Raw genomic sequence first — 25563 nt, forward strand, 5'->3', positions numbered from 1 at the left:
AAAAAATTGGGTAGGTAGGATTATTTTTTTTACATTTAGTCTATGGGTGCAACATTCAGACTTACAGTGCTTTTTAGGGTTGGCTAATATTAAGACTTAAAAGTAGGGTATTTACGTAGGGTGACTTGAACCATGCATATATTTTTTTTGGCCTAAAGGGTTTAACAAGAATTCTGTGCACTATGATCTGGCTATCTAACTGAAGCAAAATTTCCCAATTTGGAAAGGAGCATGGTGTTAAATAAATGAAAGAAACATTGGTGAAAGCAAATTTTCATCAAGTTCTAATGAAGTAACAAATTTGTTTAGCCAAACATCTAAATGTTTTTGATGTTTGCTATAAAAAAAAAAAAAAAAGAAGAGAAATTTTTTTTATTAAAAAGCTGTTTTTTTGAAATTAACCATGATTACAAACTGCAAATGTACCAATCTTCAAAGCTTTGATCCTGCTTCTTAAGACATTTTTTTCTTATATAAAAGTTAGGAGTTCAGGTATGATTGCCAATAAGACAACTATCCACCAAAGTTCAAATAAAGTGGATGAAATGTCGACTCATGATTTTAGAAAAATTCTCAATCTGAATGCAAATGAATATTTGATGAAATGAACATGTTATCTCCTTATTACATGTAATAGGAATTGAATCGTCATAGATAATCAAAACTCTCATCATTAATATATGCAATTTTAATCTTAAAGTTCAATATTGACTGATAAATACCCCTATGATCATGATAAGTCTGAAGTATGGCAATTAATTAATAGTAATTATGAAGTGTGGTGACTTCTGTGATGAGAGTGACTGTTGTGGCACCTGGGCAATAGATATTGCTTTAGACTGTTGCAGGTGTTGGTGAAAGTGACATCTCCCCCAAGTCATGTAACTCTTGGGTAAACTGGACCCCCTTAGTGTTAACTTATCGCAACACTAACAACAGGTAAATGTACAGCCTAAATCCAGCGGTCAACTTTCTGTCTACATGTACGTGATTTCATAATTAATGCTCTTCAATTTCGTACTTTATTTTGTCTTTTTCACTTTTTTGGATTCGAGCATCACTGATGAGTCTTTTGTAGATGAAACACGGGTCTGGCTTAAATAGAAGATGAGTTTATTTAGACGAGACTAGTGTATCATGTGATATGTTTATTTTGTACATGTATTGGTAGGAACTCAAATGCAAAGTTACAAATTTATATCCCTACTGAGTTTTTAAGGAAAAGAAAGATAATGGCTTAGTTTGTCAAGAATATAATAACACGCTAATGGGAAATATTTATCTGCGACTGCGCTGCCACCTTGACACTTATTTATTTTGAAGCGTCACAGTATTAACTTTTGTGGTCAAGTTTTTGTCAATATAATTGGTCAATTTCGTAGCAAATGTTTATAATTAAAAGACTTGTCCAATTAAGGCCAATGGCTCCAGCCTGTTCCTTCAGTGCAAGATTTAGATGGAATGGCAAACTAATTTAACCTTTGAAATGACTAGAAAAAATTTTGGCGCCAAGAAAATCGTAATGACGACGTTTTCAAAGTTAAGACCCTAAGTTTCACCTCCACAAGGATAATGTGAATCTTGTATGATGTCAATATTACAGTTTTTAAAATAGCAACAAGGTATATTAAATATGAAAATACTTCCCTATCACTGTATCATGAATCATAACAAGATTCATTAATTATGAGTCAGGTTTCTTTAAATGCATAAATTGAGAATTTAAATTGTATTATTCAAACAGGTCTGTGGGTGTCGTTATCATATGGAAACTGAAATCAAACTAAATACAGACAGCAACTATATATATATATATTATGAATGGGAAAATGGTCTTGATAAATTATGCTGAATGATGCGAATGGAATGACAAAAATCTTGGCACCGCCCAAAAAGCATGAATTAAGATAAGCATGTGGTATGTTAGCCGTCGTGTTGGCAACATTCTCAATTAACTACCAAAGATTTTGGCCTTCATTTTCATCATCATCAGGCGTTGATGAACCCAATCTGTCATTTCTCTCGCCAACGGGCGCCATCTTGGACCGAAAGTTACCCGGATAACGGAAATGTGCGCAAGCGTAAACATCACAAGAAATTTCGTGGCAGAGGATGAATCACAATGATGTAATTTATGACCTCGACCTTTTGTAAAAATGTAAACATTAGATATATATATGTATACAATGAATGAAGTTTAAAACTGGCTATGCTATTTATAACACTTACCCCAGTAAAGACGGCCATTTGAGTTTGAATTGTTGTTGTAAGTTGTTATTTTCTGATATGTTGAAACTTTCAGCTTGAAATTGAATACCCCTATTCTCTTTTTTTCCATTTTAATCCTTTCAAGTTTTGCATCCTTCAGATGCCATTTTTTTATTATCAGATTCTTTCCTACCATAACACATTTAATTTAGCACTTTACAAATTCACGTTTTTTTCTCGATGTATCGTTGTGTCATATGTTTTGAACTTTCGTATGCCATATTTATTGGTATCCACCATATTTCGTTGTTCCACTGCACACATGTAAATTGTGCCGTGTTTTTCAGTTTCGATATTTGTATAACAACAACACAACAATGTGACAAATGTATAACATTTTCCAAGCCGCTTTTCAAGACGTAAGAACTAATTAAATCAAACTAACCTCTTTCAGCCATTTTTATAAGCCTGTTTACAGGACATTATTATGGTATACTGTTGACTGTCTGCCTGCCGTCGTCAACATGTCCAACAGAAACTAAAAAACGCTTAAGTTTATCATTGTGTGATGTGTTTTTGTATTAATAACAATTTTCACTGTTTCTTTAAGGTTTTCACTGTTGAGTTTTTATTCAGGTGTTTACTCAAATTTTAAAAAGCATGTCCTGTAGATTGATTTTAGGTATCTTTTTTTGTCAAGGCTTACTACAATTTTTAACTGTTTCCGATTACTTAGCGATTTTTGTATGTAAAAAAAAACAGCATCATATGAAAGGAAATGACTATAAAATCTGTAAATTAATATTTTCTAAAGTTGTGGTTCTGCCGTGATCGCTTGAATCATAAAAAAAGTTATTTAAAACTTTTCAGTACAAAAAATTACTACTTAATAGTTTTAGGTCGGTGTTTCATGTGCTGAAATTGTTTGATTTTGATTAATTTCAGATTGGCACCGGGTTTGTACAAAATACATTATTTTTTTCTAAGATAAATTGCAGTTTTCACAATTCAGGATTAAATATAAAAAGTTAAGACTGTATTCGTCTTCATGTATCAAGGATGTATAAAAAGAATTGTCAATAAAATATTGAATAATTAGATTTTGAACAACCATTTTATATAAGAACCCTGTAAATTTTAACTCAGTGGTTTGTAATTAAAACAGCCAAATAACACATGACAGTCACATATCTTGTAGATCAGGTGTCTGACAGGCAAAAAACATATCTGAACTTTATTTTAACCCTTCAGAATTTTTTTCCACAACTATTCTAGTGATGCATATTTTTGACATGGCTAAATAGGTCAGTTTTATTAAATTTGTTCTAACATCTTTAAAAAGCAACATTGAATATGTTTTAAAGTCAAGTTGTAACTTGGTGTTGTTGTTCTAAATATAGAAACCAAAAAACACACCATAATGTACCTGTCGAAACCGACGAAATGTGGTTGATACGAAAACATATGACACGACGATAACCAATATGCCTGAAATTTTGGTGAATTGATTATATTTATATCTATTGATGTGAGCTCCCCTTTTTTTTTTTTTTTTTAGCTCACCTGGCCCGAAGTGCCAAGTGAGCTTTTCTCATCACTTTGCGTTCGTCGTAGTCGTCTGTTAACTTTTACAAAAATCTTCTCCTCTGAAACTACTGGATCAAATTTAACCAAACTTGGCCACAATCATCATTAGGGTATCTAGTTTCAAAATATGTCTGGTGACCCGGCCAACCAACCAAGATGGCCACCATGGCTAAAAAAGAACATAGGGGTAAAATGTAGATTTTGGCTTATATCTCTGAAACCAAAGTATTTAGAGCAAATCTGACATGGAGTAAAATTGTTTATCAGGTCAAGATCTATCTGCCCTGAAATTTTCAGATGAATCGGAGAACCTGTTGTTGGGTTGCTGCCACTAAATTGGTAATATTAAGAAAATTTTGCAGTTTTTGCTTATTATTTTGAATATTATTATAGATAGAGATAAACTGTAGACATCATAATGTTCAGCAAAGTAAGATCTACAAATAAGTCAAACATGACCAAAATGGTCAGTTGACCCCTTAAGGAGTTATTGCCCTTTAAAGTCATTTTTTACCAATTTTTCGTAATTTTTTTTTCATCTTCTTTCTGAAACCAAAGCATTTAAAGCAAATCTGACATTTAAATTGTTTATCAAGTTAATATCTATCTGCCCTGAAATTTTCAGATGAATTGGACAACTGGTTGTTGGGTTGCCGTCCCCCAATTGGTAATTTTAAAAGAAATTTTGCCATTTTTGGTTATTATTTTGAATACTATTATAGATAGAGATAAACTGTAAACAGCAAACAGCAATAATGTTAAGCAAAGTAAGATCTACAAATAAGTCAACATGATCAAAATGATCAGTTGACCCCTTAAGGAGTTATTGCCCTTTATAGTCAATTTTTAACAATTTTCATTAATGTGGTTAATTTTTGTTAATTTTTACAAAATATTTTCCTCTGTAACAAAAGGGCCAAGTTTATTATAGATAGAGAGTATTGTAAGGAGCAAGAATTTCAGTACATAAAGATCTACAAACACATCACCATCACCAAACCACAATTTTGTCATGAATCCATCTGTGTAATTTGTTTAATATGCACATAGACACTGCACATAGACCAAGAAGAGCGACACAGGCTATTAAGAGCCTCTAGTTTTTTTTGTTTTTTTTTTTATAAATTTCAGATTAAGTATCATTTACTCTTTCTGAGTTTCTGAGTTTTGGGGTTTTTAAATGTATTCTTTAAAAAAGGGGGGATTATCCAGTTTTCAGAAAATAACTCAAAAACAATTTCACCTTAAAAATTATAAGGGAGCTCATGTCACTAGCAATAAACAAATTCACCAAAGTTTCTTTCAAATTGGTGAAATTGTTTTTGAGTAGTCTACTTTTCCAATTTATGCAATGGGGTTTTATTCATTACAAAAAGGGGGATTTTCCAGATTTTCCAGTTTTCGGACAATATGAATAACTTAAAAATGCTTTGAGCTTGATACTCCCTAGGCTTTCAGCAGTTTTAATGAAACATTGTTTACATCTATGTTGTAATTATAAGCTCCCTTTTGATATTCATAAATTTTAGATTTTACATTTCCAAGTTGTAAGATTTTATTCATAAAAAAGGTGTTATTTTCAAGTTTTTGGACAATATCCTTGAAGTGCTTATTAGAGCAGTTTTCATTAGATTTTGATATATCTATTAAAATAATCTCTTTTTAGTTTTTTATGCCCCACCTATGTTTTCTGGTCTGAGCATCTGTTCGTTCGTTAAAGGGGCACTAGCTGTCAAATTCATGGTCACCGATTTGACTCAAATTCTCATATTTGATTTATAACACTGTTAAACATTTATCCAAATTATCAAAAGTCTAAAATAAACAGTTTACAGAGCATGGGGTAGATAATATATAGGTTCGTTTCGTGTGTATTTTAGTCCAGACGCCATCTAATTAACTATCGATTTGACCTCAAATGACCATATAAGCGATGTAAACATAAATAAAGATATGAATAGGTTAATCCAACACGTGCAATTAGATTTTTATAGGTCTGTTTGATTTTATTTTATAGATTAAAAAAAGATGTTTCTCATAGTTTTTAACTGTATAAGAATGATTTTATGTGCATCAAATTAGTAATCAAATGATTTACCGTAGTTTCACTTTCATTGTTGAAATTCTTTTTCTTTAAATAACCAGTACACATACAATGCATGCGTTGTCAATCTCTAGCTAGGGGTTAAATTGAATTTGTTCGTCAGGTTAAAGTTTTTTGTTGAGGTAGTTTTTGATGAAGTTGAAGTCCAATCAATTTGAAACTTAGTTAACATGTTTCCTTTGATATATGATCTTTCTAATTTTAATGCCAAATTAGAGATTTTATCCCATTTTCATGGTCCACTGAACATAGAAAATGATAGTGCAGATGGGGCATCCGTGTACTTGGGACACATTCTTGTTAGATTTTAAGTTTTAGTTCCCGTTTTCAAATTGGTCTAAATTAAGGTCCAAAGGGTCTACAATTTAATTTTGATTGATTTTAACAAAAATTGAATTCTTGGGGTGTTTTGATATGCAGAATCTTTACATTTTTTTACATCTATAAAATTTTTCGCCGTATATTGCTATCTCGTTGGCGTCGTCGTCGTCGTCGTCGTCGTCGTCCGAATACTTTTAGTTTTCGCACTCTAACTTTAGTAAAAGTGAATGGAAATCTATGAAATTTTAACACAAGGTTTATGACCACAAAAGGAAGGTTGGTATTGATTTTGGGAGTTTTGGTCCCAACATTTTAGGAATTAGGGGCCAAAAAGGGCCCAAATAAGCATTTTCTTGGTTTTCGCACTATAACTTTAGTTTAAGTTAATAGAAATCTATGAAATTTTGACACAAGGTTTATGAACACAAAAGAACGGTTGGGATTGATTTTGGGAGTTTTGGTTTCAACAGTTTAGGAATTAGGGGCCAAAAAAGGGCCCAAATAAGCATTATTCTTGGTTTTCGCACAATAACTTTAGTTTAAGTACATAGAAATCAATGAAATTTAAACACAATGTTAATGACTACAAAAGGAAGGTTGGTATTGATTTTGGGAGTTTAGGTCCCAACAGTTTAGGAATTAGGGGCCAAAAAGGGACCCAAATAAGCATTTTTCTTGGTTTTCGCACCATAACGTTAGTATAAGTAAATAGAAATCTATGAAATTTAAACACAAGGTTTATGACCATAAAAGGAAGTTGGTATTGATTTTGGGAGTTTTGGTCCCAACAGAATAAGGGCCCAAAGGGTCCAAAATTAAACTTTGTTTGATTTCATCAAAATTGAATAATTGGGGTTCTTTGATATGCCAAATCTAACTGTCATGACTGTGTATGTAGATTCTTAACTTTTGGTCCCGTTTTCAAATTGGTCTACATTAAGGTCCAAAGGGTCCAAAAATTAAACTTAGTTTGATTTTGACAAAAAATGAATCAGTTAGGTTCTTTGATATGCTGAATCTAAAAATGTACTTAGATTCTTGATTATTGGCCCAGTTTTCAAGTTGGTCCAAATCGGGGTCCAAAATTAAACTTTGTTTGATTTCATCAAAAATTGAATAAATGGGGTTCTTTGATATACCAAATCTAACTGTGTATGTAGATTCTTCATTTTTGGTCCTGTTTTCAAATTGGTCTACACTAAAGTCCAAAGGGTCCAAAATTAAACTTAGTCTGATTTTAACAAAAATTGAAATCTTGGGGTTCTTTGATATGCTGAATCCAAAAATGTACTTAGATTTTTTATTATGGGCCCAGTTTTCAAGTTGGTCCAAATCAGGATCTAAAATTATTATATTAAGTATTGTGCAATAGCAAGTCTTTTCAATTGCACAGTATTGCGCAATGGCAAGAAATATCTAACTGCACAATATTGTGAAATAGCAAATTTTTTTTTAATTAGAGTTATCTTTCTTTGTCCAGAATAGTAAGCAAGAAATATCTAATTGCAAAATATTGTGCAATAGCAAGATTTTTTTTTAATTGGAGTTATCTTTCTTTGTCCAGAATCAACTTAAATCTTTGTTATATACAATATACAATGTATATTCACTTTTTACTACCAACTGATAAATTAAAATAATCTTTACCATTCAGTGATAACAAGCAGTTTTTTTACATCTTAATATTTTATGATGTATTTAAATGAGTAGTTATTGTTGCAAACTCCATTAGAAATTTGAATTGAGATTAGTTTTGGAATAAGGGAAAGGGGGATGTGATTAAAAAAATTGGGTTCAATTTTTCTCATTTGAAATTTCATAAATAAAAAATAAAATTTCTTCAAACATTTTTTTGAGAGGATTAATATTCAACAGCATAGTGAATTGCTCTAAGAGAAAACAAAAATTTTAAGTTCATTAGAACACATTCATTCTGTGTCAGAAACCTATGATGTGTCAACTATTTAATCACAATCCAAATTTAGAGCTGAATCCAGCTTGAATGTTGTGTCCATACTTGCCCCAACCGTTCAGGGTTCAACCTCTGCGGTCGTATAAAGCTATGCCCTGCGGAGCATCTGGTTGATTATTGGCCCAGTTTTCAAGTTTGTCCAAATTGGGGTCCAAAATTTAACTTTGTTTGATTACAGCAAAAATTGAATTCTTGGGATTCTTTGATATGCTGAATCAATCCATGGCCATGTATTTAGATTTTGGATATTGGACCATAATAGGTAAATTTAAGTTTTTTAAGTTCATTAGACCACATTCATTCTGTGTCAGAAACCTATGCTGTGTCAACTGTTTAATCACAATCCAAATTCAGAGCTGTATCAAGCTTGAATGTTGTGTCCATACTTGCCCCAACTTTTCAGGGTTTGAACTCAGCGGTCATATAAAGCTGTGCCCTGTGGAGCATCTGGTTTATGTTAAGAATAACATTTAGATGATAAGTAAAAAATCACGGACTTCCCCTTTAATGGGTACCCAAACATCCAGTTTATATATGACAATGTTAAAAATAATTCACAAGAGACCTAATGACACAGAAGTAAGGAACTATAGGTTACATTAAAGCATTCAACAGTGTGCAAAGCTCATACCACATAGTAAGCTTTAAAAGGCCCCATTATGACAAATGTAAAACAATTCAAAAGAGAAAACAAAATAATGAACAAAAAACAAATGTATTACACAGCAACAAACAGCAACCACTGAAAATATGCATATATCATTGTATATCATTAATTCAATATTGCTTATTGTCAATCTGAATAAAAAGCACTATTCTCAAAACTGAATTTATTATAAAATGTCAATGGAAAGAAAATGAAAACAGTTATATAAATTGTACTGTTTATTGTTATAATTGGGTGTGGCCAAAACACAAACTATGTTATATTTTGTATATACATTCATGTTCATGCAACTTGAAACAAATAAACTTCGAGTTCTCAATTACAATTATTATGTTAACAAGCTCTATATATGTTTATACTTTCATGATGTTAAACAGTTAATGGTCAAGTTTTACTCAGAGCTGGAAATGTATACTTTAAACAAATGTGTCTACATGTAGATTTTAAGTGGTTCCAAATAGAAAGTTTCTGACTCTTCACCAGGATGACCTTTTTCAATTAAAGGAATTTCATTATATTCCAAACTTATGCTTAATGAATGGAAATTGTCAGTTTAAAAAAGCATTTACATGTATAGGATTATTATTTCATAAGTACTTTTTTTGTGTGTAAATAGCAGGATGCTTACATTGTGAAATCTGGTTTTAGGACACAATTTAAGTCTACATTTAAGTATGGGTTTGTTTCTTACTAAAGTAAGTTATAATTTATTAGAAACTGATTTGGCTGGGGACAATTTATATTCTCTCTCCTCAAAATGGTTTTTGGTGATATGAAAAACACCTAAATTAATTTAATCTGCAATTAACGAAAAAAAAAAGTATGTTAATTTTCAATTTTTATTAAGGACCTCTGAGGAGCCAAACTTTTCTAGAATTAATCTTTTTTTCTTAACCTAGACTGTAAACAAATAAGTGGTGAAGAGAAAAATCATATATTGGTGAAATTCTTTTATTTGCTACGGCCCTAAATTGAAAGTACCAAATTTTGATGATTTTCCCATTTTTTTTATCAATTTTTACCCATTTTTGGGCTATTATCGTGAAAAAAATCACAGTTCCACATTTAAATTTTTTTTTACATACTTTCAATAAAGATGAAGTGGATCAATCTGAATAAATTTAACTTAAAAAACTATAGGTAGGTGTTAATATAAGAAACTTTGATTATATTTTTATGCTTTTTCATGTCATATTTACCATGCTGTCAATTTTGTAAAGGAGTAGGGGCATTAAAGCCTGGTTTTGGCCCAAGAAAATAAAATGTTTGGTAACTATTTCAAATTGGGGCATTTTGTTTAGAAATGCATGGGGTCAAGAAATATAAATGAAAAACATAAAGATTTTTATCTGATGACGTCACAATTACGTCATTATATGTACTGTTTTCACAAAAACGATGAAAAATACAGAATTAATGCTGTTTTCTATCTTTATTTCCATTATGTAAACATCGTGCGCAGCCAAGAAACAACAAAATAATTTAACAGAAGCTTTATTATAACTGTTAACATTATCTCACCAAATATAGAGTTGTTTCTTGCGTGCGCACATACTTTTTCCATCTAAAATATACTTAAAATTTGATGAAAAACAAGGACAAATCATGAAATTTGACAAAATATGCAAATTAAGTCATGATTTGTTGCCATGGTAACTTATTCAATGTCAAATTTGTTTTGTTTTTCTGAATACCTTGTATCTTAGTCAAGTTTTCAGTAATTTAAGAATATGTATGATAACTTTTAAATTTGATGTAATTTTTGGGCCAAATAAGGGCCTTATTGCCCCTACTCCTTTGCAATTTTTCTCTGTTTTAAGAACAAAATGCATATTTTTATGTCCCACCTACAATAGTAGAGGGGCATTATGTTTTCTGGTCTGTACTTCCGTATGTCCGTACGTCCATTTGTCCCGCTTCAGGTTAAAGTTTTTGGTCAAGGTAGTTTTACTTGAAACTTAGTTCACATGTTCCTTATGATGTGATCTTGTAATTTTAATGCCAAATAAGAGTTTTGACCCCAATTTCACAGTCCACTGAACATAGAAAACGAAAAGGAAAAAGTGACATCATTTCTTGTACCCCTCACCCATTTCCTCAAAATTTGGGCTTAAAAGACTGACTGGCAATGCAAGTTGAACCATTAAGAGGTTTTGGCCATTGGCCATCTGTTTTAATGCAGATAAATTTCCTTCTTTTAGTCTTTTCCAGAGCAACATGAGCAAGTTAGGGTAAATACACAGAGAACAATAGCTATTGTATTTATTTATTGGGACAATAGAACTGACAACACTATAAATAGATTGAACAATTGGAGATGAATCTGGGGGAAAGTTTAATTTTGTTCACAGTAGATGTTATTCAGATTTTTCCTGAATTCAGGTCTAAAATAACAAATGAAGTAAAACTCTAGCTTATATAATACAAAAGTTTTGTTCAATATATATGTCATGATGTGAAAAGTCCATTACCTCTGAAGTTTTACTGATATTAATGTTTACTTGGATATGTTGATGTCATCAATTATTATTAAGGATATTTCAATAAAACCCAACTTGTTTAGACTTTAGAAACACATTAAGTGCGAAGATAAGATGAAATGATTTTTCTGATATATATTCCTTGTAAATTTTCAGTCTTTACCAAAATCAAACAATAAGTCATAAATTACATGTGACCAAACCCGTTAAAAGACAATGTTACAATTGTAAGTTTTCTTTACTCGTAAGGGACATTCTATAATAATTTATTAGACTTTTGATCATAAATTAACTTATTTCTCCACCTAAAACTATTTAATTGTGCATGTTATCTCATTTATAAAGTGAATAGACATGTATTTAGAAAGTTCTACATTTATAATTATTGTACATTTTTGTAATTTTAGGAAAATTATGTGTGATTATTCATTTATAGTGAGTACTAGAAAATTACATTTATATCAATTATGATAAAGCCCCCCTCAACATCTTCATTGATTGGTGTTGCCTACCTATGTCTTGTAGGGTTGGTTAGGTAAGAAGCAATTTTTTTGGGGGTAACAGTATAAGTTATAACAAACGATGTACAAAATTAATGTAAGAGTAAGAAAAAAGCTTAAAAAAAAAGAAATGATTTGTGTCATTTGGCAGGCTGATTTTTATGTGGGTAGGTAGGTTAATAATTTCAAACAATTTAGCATTTATTTTTGGCATATAGTTAATTATTCATCTTTTTGATTTGAGCATCACTGTTGGGTCTTTTGTAGATGAAACACTCATCTGGCATATTTTTAAAATTATAAGCCCGGTATCTGGAATAAATTTTTTACACATTGACCAGTAACCAAAAAATCATTCCACAGAGAAGAAAGTATTCAAGTAACAAAATGAAGCCATCACTTCAAGAGTTTTTATCTGACCTCAAAAAATTTTTGCGGTATATTGGTATGACATTGGCGTCCTCGTTGTCAACGTCAGAAGACACATTGGTTTTCGCACTATAACTTTAGTTTAATTAAATAGAAATCTATAAAATTTAAACACAAGGTTTATGACCACAAAAGGAAGGTTGGGATTGATTTTGGGAGTTTTGGTCTCAATAGTTTAGGAATTAGGGGCCAAAAAAGGGTCCAAATAAGCATTTTTCTTGGTTTTCGCACAATAACTTTAGTATAAGTAAATAGAAATCTTTGAAATTTGAACAAAAGGTTCATGAATACAAAAGGAAAGTTGGTATTGATTTTGGGAGTTTTGGTCCCAACAGTTTAGGAATTAGGGGCCAAAAAGGGGCCCAAATAAGCATTTTTCTTGGTTTTCGCACAATAACTTTATTATAACTTATTAAAAATCTATGAAATTTAAACACAAGGTTTATGACGATAAAAGGAAGGTTGTGATTGATTTTGGGAGTTTTGGTCCCAACAGTCTAGGAATTAGGGGCTAAAGGGTCCAAAATTAAACTTTGTTTGATTTCATCAAAAATTGATTAATTGGGGTTCTTTGATATGTCAAATCTAACTGTGTATGTAGATTCTTAATTTTTGGTCCTGTTTTCAAATTGGTCTACATTAGTTTAAACATATTTATTCATCATCAATACAAATATATAATCATACAAAATACACAATAATAACAGGATTCGGAAACAAGCTATATTTAGCTTATACATGTATTAATCCGTTTCCTTAAAATACCAACTTCAGTTAACTATTACAAAAAAAAATTGGTCTACATTAAGGTCCAAAGGGTCGAAAATTAAACTGAGTTTGATTTCAACAAAAATTGAATTCTTGGGGTTCTTTGATATGCTGTATCTAAACATGTACTTAGATTTTTGATAATGGGTCCAGTTTTCAAGTTGGTCCAAATCGTGGTCCAAAATTAAACTTTTTTTAATATCAACAAAAATTGAATCCTTGTGGTTCTTTGATATGCTGAATCTAAACATGTATTAAGAATTTTACTTATGGGGCCAGTTTTCAAGTTGGTCCAAATTGTGGTCCAAAATTAAACTTTGTTTGTAAAACTTGAATATATGGGGTTCTTTGATATATGCGGAATCTAACCATGTATGTAAATTTTTGATATTTGGGCCTGGATATCAAATTGGTTCACATTGAGGTCTAAAAGGTCCAAAATTGAACTTTATTTGATTTCATCAAAAATTTAATTCTTGGGGATCTTTGATATGCTGAATCTAACCATGTATTTAGATTTTGGATATTGGACGATAATAGGTAAATGTCCAATTTAAAATTTTTAAGTTTAAGTTCTTAGACCACATTCATTCTGTGTCAGAAACCTCTGTTGTGTCAACCATTTAATCATAATCCAAATTCAGAGCTATATCAAGCTTGAATGTTGTGTCCATACTTGCCCCAACTGTTTAGGGTTCGAACTCTGCGTTCGTATAAAGCTACGCCCTGTGGAGCATCTGGTTTTTATTTTATTAATATTTTTATTGATTAATCATAATTTATTTTTGGATGGTTGTGGTTGCATTTTTATTCTTTCTTTAAAAAAAAAATCATAATTTCTTTTCATTCATATGAAAAGTACCTCCTTCCCCACTTCTAGCTTCTATTGTTAACTCTATTTCTGTTTGCAACAATATAATCCTGATTTGACTTCTTGATTACCGGTATCCTTGATGGCCCCTGAATGAAAAATTTGTACATTGTACTGTTTTTTCTTTTAAATTTAATTTATGTGGAAACTATTTTCTCTCCTCCATCTTCCTTTAAAAATTTACCTCCATTATATGACATAGATCTCTGAACTGTTAAAAGATTATGTGATTGTAAGCCTGATCTCATAATATTAACTTATTTGAGCAAAGTATTTGCTAAAAAGCAAAAGCAATCAAATAAATCGTGCATGTTAATAAGCTGTTTTGGAAATGTGTGGTTTTTGATTGAAGAGTTTTATCACAGTCACTTCAAAACTTTTCTCAATTTTTCATTTTCCATAAATTTCTTATTTTTCAGATGTCCTTGGAGATTATGGACTTTATTTTAGCTGATAATAGGAAACAAAAAAAGACTGTGATAACACCAAATACAGCAGAACAGAACTTGTTTACAGCCATCGGCAGGGGAGACATTGATCTAGTTAAAACATTGATTCAATCTGGTGTTAACCCACAATGTCTAATAGAAGGATGGAATCCATTAACTGTAGCTTGTGAACTGAATAAAGAACACATTCTAGAATTTTTAATTGATCTACTCCAGAAAGAGGTACAAAAATCATTGTCATGACTCATTCATGATTAAAAGTTTTTCATTACTCCTCATAATGGTCTTAAACAGCTATCAACTAAGCAAGAAAATTTATACACATAAAAATAAGAAGATGTACTTATAGATGATTGTTTACAAGATTGATTGTGTCGCTTAAGCCGGTATGGTGAAAGCGAGAAAACTATCAAGTTGAGATGACCATTTTACCTGTGGCGATGTTTGTTGATTTCAAGTCAATTTCATTAGCAACGCCACGTGCCTCCTTAGTTTCTAGCAATTAGGGAATAGTATGATATGAAAAATTATCACATAATATGTGTTATGATTGCCAAAAGAGACAACTTTCTACCAAAGACTAAATTAGGTAGATTTAGTAGCTAAAGGACTCTGTATAGCTTTCAACTATGACCAAAATCTATACCACATAATAAGCTACATGCATAAAAGATCCAGCAATGACAAATGTAAAAAAATTCAACAAAAAACATTAAAAAAAAAAATGGCCTGATACATGTGTACATGTAACCATCACAGAAGAAATAAGTTCAATTATTCAACGAAGAAAATTAATTTAAAAATGTTGAAGAATTTTGAAAGTTTGGGTAAATTACATGTAGTTGTGGATTTTAGATATATTCAATGCAACATTTTTAATTGCATTATTATTTTGATGATCAAGTAAAATAGTTATCAGTCAAATAATGAAAGAGTAACCATGGCAATTATTTGCTTACTTTACAGGAGGAAGAAACCAGGAGTTTAAAAGAGGAAAAAAATATATGTCACACCCCTTTTATTGATGATCATAATGGACATGGTGACACACCATTGACATGTGCTGCTAGGAGGGGCCACATAAACATTTGTGAAGCTCTACTCGATGCAAATGCATTCATTAATGAAACCACAAGTAGTGTACAACAAACACCTCTACTACTAGCTATAGAAAATGACCATACTGAGCTTGTAGAATTTTTACTGTTGAATGGTGCTGATGTGCAGATAGCTGATAATGTTAACATTACACCACTATATGCAGCTATCAAAGGACAAAATGTGTACATGGTTGATAAACTGATTCAAACAGGGTGTGATATAAACATAGGGAGTCAGGATCATGTTCCTATCTTCTTAGCAGCAAGACTTGGAAGATTAGATATTGTAAAGGTAATGCTAAATTGAAAAAAAAATGTTCTTTTTATTTAAAAAAAAAATGGAAGTAATGATACAAATAATTTACACTGCGTTTTAGATTTATACATATCTTAAAAAAATAGCAAGTTTTAGCAAATTAGCAACCCTCTCCAGTCACAGTTAAACTATTAAACATTTCTTTTTGCATTTTAAGAAAAGCTTATAATAATTTGTTTTGTTTTGCTGCCGTAAAAATCTCAGTAAGTATTCAAAATATTTGAAAAAGAATTTCATATTTTATAAGCATTTCAATTTGAAATTGATATGATTTTGTATTACAAGTTTGATAATGCCCTTAAAGAACACACTTAAAAACAATTCTCTTGGATTAAATACCTTAACAGTACATTGTTTCATTTAATTTTATAATTTTAATTTTTCAGATTCTGTCACAAGCAGGATGTGATATAAACATTGCAAACAAATATGGAGTTACTCCCCTTTATGAATCTGTCCACAAAGGTGAGGTTTATAGTATTAACCTTTTCAAATCCATCATCTTTCTAACATCCTAATTTTGCATTAATATAAAAATATGGAGATATGGTATGATCGCGAAATGAGACGACTATCCACAAAAGTTCAAATGTAGTGGATTTTAATATTTATAGGCAACCAGACAGCCTTCAACAATGAGAAAAACCCTTACATTAACATTACTGTCTGCTTTGAAAGACTGTTAAAAAAATATGCACCAAATCCAAATGTTTATTTTCAATATGGATAGTTTACTTATAAATACATGTATTTGTTGGCATGTTGTTGTTTGATTTATTTTGTCCAGTGGCAAATATTTGGTAAACATAAGATAAAACATAATCGGTTCAAAAGAATGGTTTATTTCAAAATACTAAGAATTTTCTTATCCAAGGCATAGATTAACTTGGCCGTATTTGACACAACTTTTTGTTATTTTGGGTCCTCATTGCTCTTCAACTATTTTGATCTGAGTGTCACTGATGAGTCTTATGTAGATGAAACATGCGACTGGTGTATACAATTATAAGCCTGGAAGTCTTGACAACATTTTAGTCAAAATCACATTGAAAGACCTTCATTTTGTGCTTTAAAGACTTAGGTTACATTCCTGTTTTGCAATTAGGAGAATTTCTCAATATATTATGTGATAAAAATTTGGCACTACTAGTGACTACATTTTCTTGTATGCTGTAGCAGTAAAAAAGTATTTAGGTCACTCTGTCCCGTTTCATTGTAGAAGTAAAGATAAAATGAACTTTACAAAAGTTGGAATAAATTGTATCAATAAAAGAGGGTATGTAAAAAAAAATTAATTTATTTAAAATATATATATACACATGGAAAAAAGTATTGCAACACCTTGATTTTTTAAAACTTGAAAAATCAGCCTCTTATTTTGGATAGAATATGATAAAATATTTGTAAAATAATATTGAAACGTGGTTAATGATATCATTGGCATTAAAACGAACAAAAATTATATGAAAAAAAATGTTTTATCTAATCAAAATTTTTATAACAAAATGAAATGTTTTTTGTACAAAAAAATGCATTTTTCAACTTTTACTGTAGTCCCATTTTACAATGCCAGACATTTCAAAATTTATCTTAAGATGATTGTTCACATCATTGTTGATCGTTATACGCCAAAGAATTAGTACTTTGTGCACAGCCTCCATTCAAACAGATAACTGCATCTTAACGTCTTCTGATTCCTGCCATAAGTCGACTAATTTGTTGCTAAGGTAGCAGCAACCATTCCTGACAAAGGGTATTGTTTATTTCATGACGTGTTTGAACTGGGGTGTCTTTTCGTGCACTTTAAGCCCAATAGTGTCCCATATATGCTCGATATGGTTCAAATTTGGGCTCTTCCATGATGCTAATTTCCAACTTTGGCGAGCTCTGCACTATATTTGATATGGGCAACTGTGTCTGTATGTAGGCAAAGGTCCCCGAAATGGTCTTATTGTACGATAATCTGTATTGATGAGCCGATCTCGAACAGTTCTTGTTTAAAGGCTCCTGTATGGTCATCACTCCCTTTTTAGGATTGTATTGTTTGCAGTGGGTTTCCTTCTGACCAACCTTCATTATACTTGATTTTCCCTAGCAGATGTTGTAGGGGGTCTTCTTGATCTCGGAAGGTCTTTAACATCATTTATTGCCTGATTCTTATTCTCAAAACGACTTATAGTGGAATGGTGATGACCAACAATATGTGAGATTGTCACAGCGACATACCTGCTTCTCTTATTGTGATTATCTGCCATCTTGCTGCACTTATGAGTTGTGGATGACCAATTACAAGGTGTCAATCACATAATTTTATAAACTTGGTTATTTAAAGAGTTGAAAACAATGAGGATAAAAACATCTGTTTTATTGTCTTAATTGCACAAATTTTTATTGTGCAATAGCAAGAAATTTTCAATTGCACAGTTTTGCGCAATAGCAAGAAATATTCAATTGCACAGTATTGTCCTGTTTTCAAATTGGTCTACATTAAGGTCCAAAGGGTAAAAAATTAAACTTTGTTTGATTTCAACAAAAATTTAATATATGGAGTTCTTCAATATGCTGAATTTAACCATGTATTTGGATTTTTAACATTTGGACCCGGTTATCAAATAGGTCCACATTGAGGTCTAAAGGGTCTAAAATTGAACATTATTTGATTACATCAAAAAATTGAATTCTTGGGGTTCTATGATATGCTGAATCTTAACATGTTTTTAGATTTTGGATATTGGACCATAATAGGAAAATGTCCAATTTAAGATTTTTAAGTTTTTAAGTTAAAGTTTTTAGACCAAATTCATTCTGCGTCAGAAACCTATGTTGTGTCAACTATTTAATCACAATCCAAATTCAGAGCTGTATCAAGCTTAAATGTTGTGTCCATACTTGCCCCAACTGTTCAGGGTTTGACCTCTGCGGTCGTATAAAGCTGCACCCTGTGGAGCATCTGGTTTTAATTGAATTTCAATTTGGTGTTGCAATACTTTTTTACATGTGTATAGTGTACAGCAAGATCTTACAATGAGGAATATGGTGACATTAAGTTTGAAAGATACTAGTTTTGCTAATTGTTTTTTTTTCAATTGTATTTTCAGTATTAAAGAAATTTTGTCAGCAGTTTGGTATTTATATGCAATTTGCATAATTTCACTCTTCTCACTTTAAAATATACATACAATTGAAAAAAGGAGATATGGGAAACACATGTACATCAAATTGCCTCCCCCCCCCCCCCAAAAAAAAAAATAAAAAAATAAAGAAAAAATAACAAGGTTCTTGCAGTACTATTTTTATGACAAATTTTTGTCATTTGATAATAACATGAGATAACTTAAAAATTTCTATATATTTCAGGCCATTTTCCTGTGAGTGAGTACCTTGTACACAAAGGTTGTAACAAAGACAAGACAGATATATATGGTGTTTGTCCTTTACATATAGCTTCAATGGCTGGAGATCTAGAGATGGTCAAACTCTTATTTACAGGTAATATCTTGTGATATTTAATTTTGCTTGTAACAGTAGACAAAATAGAGAGATGAATTTGTGTAGATATATTTTTTGTGTATCTTATGTTCATGGTTGGAGGGTAAATTGAACTTTGTGGGTATTTGATTTTCTGGTTTCGTGAAGTCTGCATACAGGCCTATAGAAAATTTTAACTTATTAAACATTTAGATTTGTGATTCACCTTAACTCACGAAATGCATGAAGATTGATACATGTACAGTTGTAACTTACAAATATAAGCAACAGTACTGTAGTTTCATGAAATGATGCAATCATGTAATGTGAAAATTTAAAACTTTAGTTTTTATTTTGGTGAAACCTATTTACAGTCTTTCAGTTTTTATCTCCCCTCACCTAGCTTATATGATAAAAATATATATAATCATATATTTTTTAGTTATTCTTATTTGTATTTTCAGTGACAATTAGTGTGATTAAAGTATTCATGCAAACAAGTTGTAAATAAACACTGTAATTGAAGACAAAAATAATGGACACAGAAGATTAGGTTTTAGGTTTAAACAAATATATGGAACTTTATTATTTTTCTAAATTTAGAGAGTTATTTTTCACAACTAATATATAATTATATCTAACTTTTGTATTTAGCTGGTGCTGATTTAAGATTAAGAACACAGCAAGGTTTGACTGCATTACATCTTGCCATGGAGATGAACAGGTACCAGGTAGTAGAATACTTCCTTACTAAAGGTGCTAATATACTGAAGAAGCCACATAGTGATAATAGGTATGTATGTACTATTATACAATGATGAAAACTCGTTCTGATATGCATGTAATATTTGCCACTGGATGTTACACCAATGAATCCATCCATTTATAATGATGAAAAGAACCTTTATTCAAAATCCAAATTGATGGTCGGAACTCTTCAAACACAGAAATGTTTTTCCTATTTTAAGGATATCCTTAAGTGAAATTAAAAAAAATCTAGAATTTAGTCTTGATACTATTAGTCAGAAGAGCATTAGATAAAGAACAAAATAAGCTAAAAATGTTGATAGGTTATGGAGCTCCATTTCAAGATATTTAAAAAAAAAAAAACGTGGGAAAAGGTTGACTCGCATTTTTACCTTCTATTTACATTTTTATACACCTTATTGCTATTAGTCTGCCATAACTGGATATCACACAGGTTCCTGTAAAAATTTTGATGTCAGAAAACAAAATATATGAAACCATAATGGAAAAGTGATTGTTGTATGCGTCAAAAGTCCAAGTGGCCGGGACAGCCAGGATTTGCGATAAGGTGTATTATTGGGGTCTCAAATAGAAAAAAAAATCTAGAAGCTGCTTAGATTTTGGAAAATGACCTTCTATGAGCTGTTGAAGTCTTGTATGTAACAAAATATTGGTGTCAAGGGGCAAAATATTTTACCCTACACAGTAGGGGAAAACCAAGGAGTCTGAACATTTGACAAAAATTCCTAAACCTCACCTGAGTACATCCTTAATGTAATTTTAAAATGTTCAAAACTTAACATTTGAAATATCCTGCAAATCTTGATTGTGATTGAGTAAAGTTGTCGCACATGACTCCATTCACCAAACATAAAAAATTAGAGGCAGATTTCATTAAATCAAAAGTGTCTTTACAAAGCATATTGCATAAGCATTGAACATAATGGCATTACAATTGAAATGTAGTTTACCAAAAAGAGATTGCAATTACATATCACAATAAAAATGATTAGATTAGATGGTGTACTTACCTCTTAATTATGATCAGTAGAATAACAAAATCTACCCAGTACATGTGGAATGTAATACCATTATGAAACATAACAAGAATTAACAAACAATCAAACAGGAAAACATAACAAGAATTAACAAATAATCAAACAGGAACAATTAAATTGAAGGTTACTAAACTGCATGACATTTAACTTTGTGGTGAATATTTATAAGGTATGGTATTTGGCATTTGTAGGTGATGATAAGATCTGATATCTGTATGAGTAGAACATTAGATGTAGCAAAATGTATGCTCAATATTTAAAATGTATTTGTCTTTTTACAGTCTTAAAAGCATTGCCTCTGTGTTTGAAAGAAAGAATATAGAAACAGTTGAAGTATTGTTGAGATATTGTCCAAATCTTCCTCTTCATCACTATCCTGGCCTGTCTGATATTTTTAGGTAACTTTTTTTTTAATTAATATTTTTATATCTTAAATTGTTACATTAAATACCTTGTTAAAAAAGATAAGACTTTATTTTGTAGCTTAGCCTTCAAAATTTTTGATAAAAATCAAAAAACAAAATGAAGATTTGCAAAAAAAATAAAACTTGCATGGTAATCTTTGGTTGTAGCATTCTAAAAAAATAATTTGCAGGAATTGCATTAAATATTTCAAATTCAAGTCAATTGCCATTGAATGGCACAATATATGCAAGCCACAAATTATATCTTACATGAATATTCACCTTCTTTGACTTAAAATTATTAACTTTTTAGCTGACCTGGCCCAAAGGGCCAAGTGAGCTTTTCCCATCACTGCTTTTCCCATCACTTGGCGTCCGTCGTCTGTCGTCGTCGTCCGTCGTCGTTAACTTTTACAAAAATCTTCTCCTCTGAAACTACTGGGCCAAATTAATCCAAACTTGGCTACAATCATCTTTGGGGTATCTAGTTTAAAATATGTGTGGCGTGACCCGGCTAACCAACCAAGATGGCCGCCATGGCTAAAAATAGAACATAGAGGTAAAATGCAGTTTTTGGCTTATAACTCAAAAACTAAAGCATTTAGAGCAAATCTGACATGGGTTAAAAGTGTTTATCAGGTCAAGATCTATCTGTCCTGAAATTTTCAGATGAATCGGACAACCTGTTGTTGGGTTGCTGCCCCTGAATTGGTATTTTTAAGGAAATTTTGCTGTTTTTGGTTATTATCTTGAATATTATTATAGATAGAGATAAACTGTAAACAGCAATAATGTTCAGCAAAGTTAGATTTACAAATAAGTCAACATGACCAAAATGGTCAGTTGACCCCTTTAGGAGTTATTGACCTTTATAGTCAATTTTTAACCATTTTTTGTAAATCTTAGAAATCTTTTACAAAAATCTTCTCCTCTTAAACTACTGGGCCAAATTAATCCAAACTTGGCCACAATCATCTTTGGGGTATCTAATTTAAAAAAATGTGTCTGGTGACCCGGCCATCCAACCAAAATGGCTGCCATGGCTAAAAATAGAACATAGGGGTAAAATGCAGTTTTTGGCTTATAACTCAAAAACCGAAGCATTTAGAGAAAAGCTGACAAGGTTAAATTGTCTATCAGGTCAAGATCTATCTGCCCTGATATTTTCACATGGATCGGACAACCCGTTGTTAGGTTACTGCCCTGATTGGTAATTTTAAGGAATTTTTAGCATTTTTCATAAATTTTTGTAAATTTTTAGAAAATATTTTCCACTAATTACTGGGCCAAGTTCATTATAGATAGAGATAATTGTAGCAACAAGAATGTTCAGTAAAGTAAGATCTACAAACACATCACCATCACCAAAACACAATTATGTCATGAATTTATCTGTGTCCATTGTTTAATATGCACATAGACCAAGGTGAGCGACACAAGCTCTTGAGAGCCTCTAGTTATACATTGTGACTTGGATGGACAGTTGTCTTATTGACACTAATACCACATTTTCTTATATACATATTACACAATTATTGAGTTTTCTTTTGTCAAAAATATATCGCAAAGTTAAAATGTGTGAATAATTACATGTATCTATTTCAGTGAGAATGGTAAACTACTTAAACTGTTGTTCCTGTCTGGTATAAAAACAATGCCTGGCGTCCTGACTATTCCCAGATTACATCCATTTTATGTACAAGACAAAGACTTATCACAGTGGCTCAAAGATTACCAGAAAAATCCATCCTCACTCAAATCTTTATGTAGAACAAATATTAGGAGAAGTCTTGGCAATACTCTTTTGTATAAAATTAATTCTATTATACTACCAAACAGTATTAAGGACTACATTTGTTTAAGAGAAATTTGTTAGGCAAGTTTTAGACACCTTTTCTACATGTTTCATGGTGCTATAACTTACAGTTTGATGTTTTATTTTTTTATTTTTTAACTTCACATTTCAAGACAAATCTTCTATGAAGAATTTCTCAAAAAAAACATCCAAAGGATGCTTTTATAATGAATCTAACAGATTTGTTATACATTGACAGTATTTTTATTGTCGAGCCTGCAACTTTTGTTGCAGAAAGCTCGACATAGGGATAGTGATCCGGCGGCGGCTACGGCGGCGGCGGCGGTGTTAGCTAACTTCTTAAAAGCTTTATATTTTAGAAGGTGGAAGACCTGGATGCTTCATACTTTGTATATAGATGCCTCATGTTACGAAGTTTCCGTCAGTCACATGTCCAATGTCCTTGACCTCATTTTCATGGTTCAGTGACCACTTGAAAAAAAAGTTCAGATTTTTTGTAATGTTGAATTCTCTCTTATTATAAGTAATAGGATAACTATATTTGATATGTGCGTACCTTGAAAGGTCCTCATGTCTGTCAGACAGTTTTCACTTGACCTCGACCTCATTTCATGGATCAGTGAACAAGGTTAAGTTTTGGTGGTCAAGTCCATATCTCAGATACTACAAGCAATAGGGCTAGTATATTCGGTGTATGGAAGGACTGTAAGGTGTACATGTCCAACTGGCAGGTGTTAAGTTTTTGTGTTTTGGTCTATTTTTCTTAAACTATAAGTAATAGGTCAACTATATATGTTGTATAGAAGCATTGTTAGCTGTACATGGTTCATCTGACCTTGACCTCATTTTCAAGGTTCATTGGTCTTTGTTTAGTTATCTTAGTTAATGTTTAGTTTATGTGACAGTTGTATTAAAGCTTAGCTTTATACTTAGGACTATCAACATAATATCAATGATTAGTATAGAAGGCGAGACATTTCAGCGTGTGCACTCTTGTCATAAATAATGTGAAATTGACTTTATTTATAAAAGGACTTTGGACCCTTTCAAGTTGTCATAATAATTTAATATAGGTTTCAAAATTTAATGGACTCAAATGTTTTCCTAAAGATAATTATACATGATTTTGTCATTGTGATTCGTCTAAAGTATACACATATTAAAGTGCCCTGCGGCGCCTCACAGCACAAAATATAATGAGCTATGTTACAAAGTAACAAGTATTTTTTTGTCAAAATATTTTTATTTTTATTTTGATATCAATATACTGGTAAGTAGATTTTAAACTTTTTTTATTTCTTTGGTATCTTATTGGATGCATCATCAACTGTTTGTAAGTGACATATCTGGAATATTTTAAGTTACAAAATGGTCTTGATATCAATTAACTTGGCAACACAATAGACTATTTTCATATTTCAGACTTTTAACTCTAGATAATATAATGTGTCTACAGGTTAATACTATGTGATAGCACATCCTGGTACTCGCTCAGGTAGAAGCAACCAAAAGAAGTAAAATCAAACATATAATCAGTGTAATTTGGGTTAAAAGTTTACATGTTTTTTAGATGTTTTTGTTGGGTACGGAAAACATAAATCAGAAGAATTTCTCCCAAATTTGAACCAATTGAAAGCTTGTTTTTTACTTCTTAATGATGCTCTTACTTGACTGAGTAGGTAACCTGTAAAAAAATATAAATTTTTAGAGTCAAAAGTCGGTAATTCGAAAATAATCTATTTGTTTATCCTCTTTCTTATTATAATGGCAGGACAATCCATTCAGCCATATCAATTTAATGTGCAATTGTATTTTTTTTCACAAATAAATATTGCTTTTTATGCAGTATGTTAGGTTATATTTTGTTATTATTTATTGGTATAGTGTTTTGTTCTATGTTAAATATTTTGTAGATCAGTTATAAGTTGTTCATGTATATTTTTGATATTAGTTAGTGTTTGAAATTATTTATATTTTACTGTTAAACATATCTATTATCGTGTCTTGAATTTTTTGAATATTTGAGCATTCATTTTATCACATTTTTATACTAAGACAATTTAAATGTAAAAACAAAAATCTATTTGTATTTGATCATTTATTGAAGTCCTGCAAAGTACTTGCTTTTTGTAAGTTTTGAAAGATGTTTCAGTAGAAGAAATATGTGATAAGCTTATATTTTACTATAGGTATGTGTTTGTGTGTGTTTGTTAGTGTATTTTGGTTATGAATGTTACATGTAATTTACTAGTCAAACTTTTATTCAGCTGGTTTGGAATAAAGTTTTGAATATTTGAA

General features: G+C 31.0%; 2 protein-coding genes across 7 annotated transcripts in view; one reads left to right on the forward strand and one right to left on the reverse strand.

Annotated features, from left to right (window-relative positions):
* The window catches only part of LOC143079777 (cytoplasmic dynein 1 light intermediate chain 2-like), a 30173-nt gene extending 28098 nt beyond the window's left edge, over nucleotides 1–2075 (reverse strand). For all 4 annotated transcript variants that reach the window (XM_076255360.1, XM_076255358.1, XM_076255359.1 and 1 more), the window contains exon 1: nucleotides 1960–2075. In XM_076255360.1, the coding sequence (XP_076111475.1) occupies nucleotides 1960–2039 (80 nt within the window). In that variant the 5' untranslated portion in view covers nucleotides 2040–2075. The remainder of the gene's footprint in view (nucleotides 1–1959) is intronic.
* Nucleotides 2068–25563, forward strand: LOC143079778 (uncharacterized). Of its 3 annotated transcripts, none has more exons than XM_076255363.1 (8): nucleotides 2068–2158; nucleotides 14327–14578; nucleotides 15323–15748; nucleotides 16159–16237; nucleotides 19130–19261; nucleotides 19895–20033; nucleotides 21327–21443; nucleotides 23055–25563. In XM_076255363.1, exons 1-8 carry the CDS (start codon nucleotides 2135–2137, stop codon nucleotides 23323–23325), a joined length of 1440 nt encoding a protein of 479 aa, XP_076111478.1. In that variant the 5' UTR covers nucleotides 2068–2134; the 3' UTR covers nucleotides 23326–25563. The 3 variants fall into 3 exon arrangements, with proteins under 3 accessions (XP_076111478.1, XP_076111479.1, XP_076111477.1); XM_076255364.1 differs by having other exon boundaries at nucleotides 2117–2266; XM_076255362.1 differs by lacking the exon at nucleotides 2068–2158 and adding an exon at nucleotides 11735–11774.

The sequence above is a fragment of the Mytilus galloprovincialis genome, chromosome 6 (assembly GCF_965363235.1).
Source record: "Mytilus galloprovincialis chromosome 6, xbMytGall1.hap1.1, whole genome shotgun sequence".
NCBI classification, from domain to species: Eukaryota; Metazoa; Mollusca; class Bivalvia; order Mytilida; family Mytilidae; genus Mytilus; species Mytilus galloprovincialis.

Bases quoted from the DNA above. Each gene is read 5' to 3' on its own strand.
- LOC143079778 (XM_076255363.1), top strand. From the start codon at position 2,135: ATGACCTCGACCTTTTGTAAAAAT. The intron at 2,159-14,326 runs GTAAACATTAGA...CTTATTTTTCAG, and splicing joins CCTCGACCTTTTGTAAAAAT to ATGTCCTTGGAGATTATGGA. The intron at 16,238-19,129 runs GTGAGGTTTATA...TATATATTTCAG, and splicing joins TTATGAATCTGTCCACAAAG to GCCATTTTCCTGTGAGTGAG.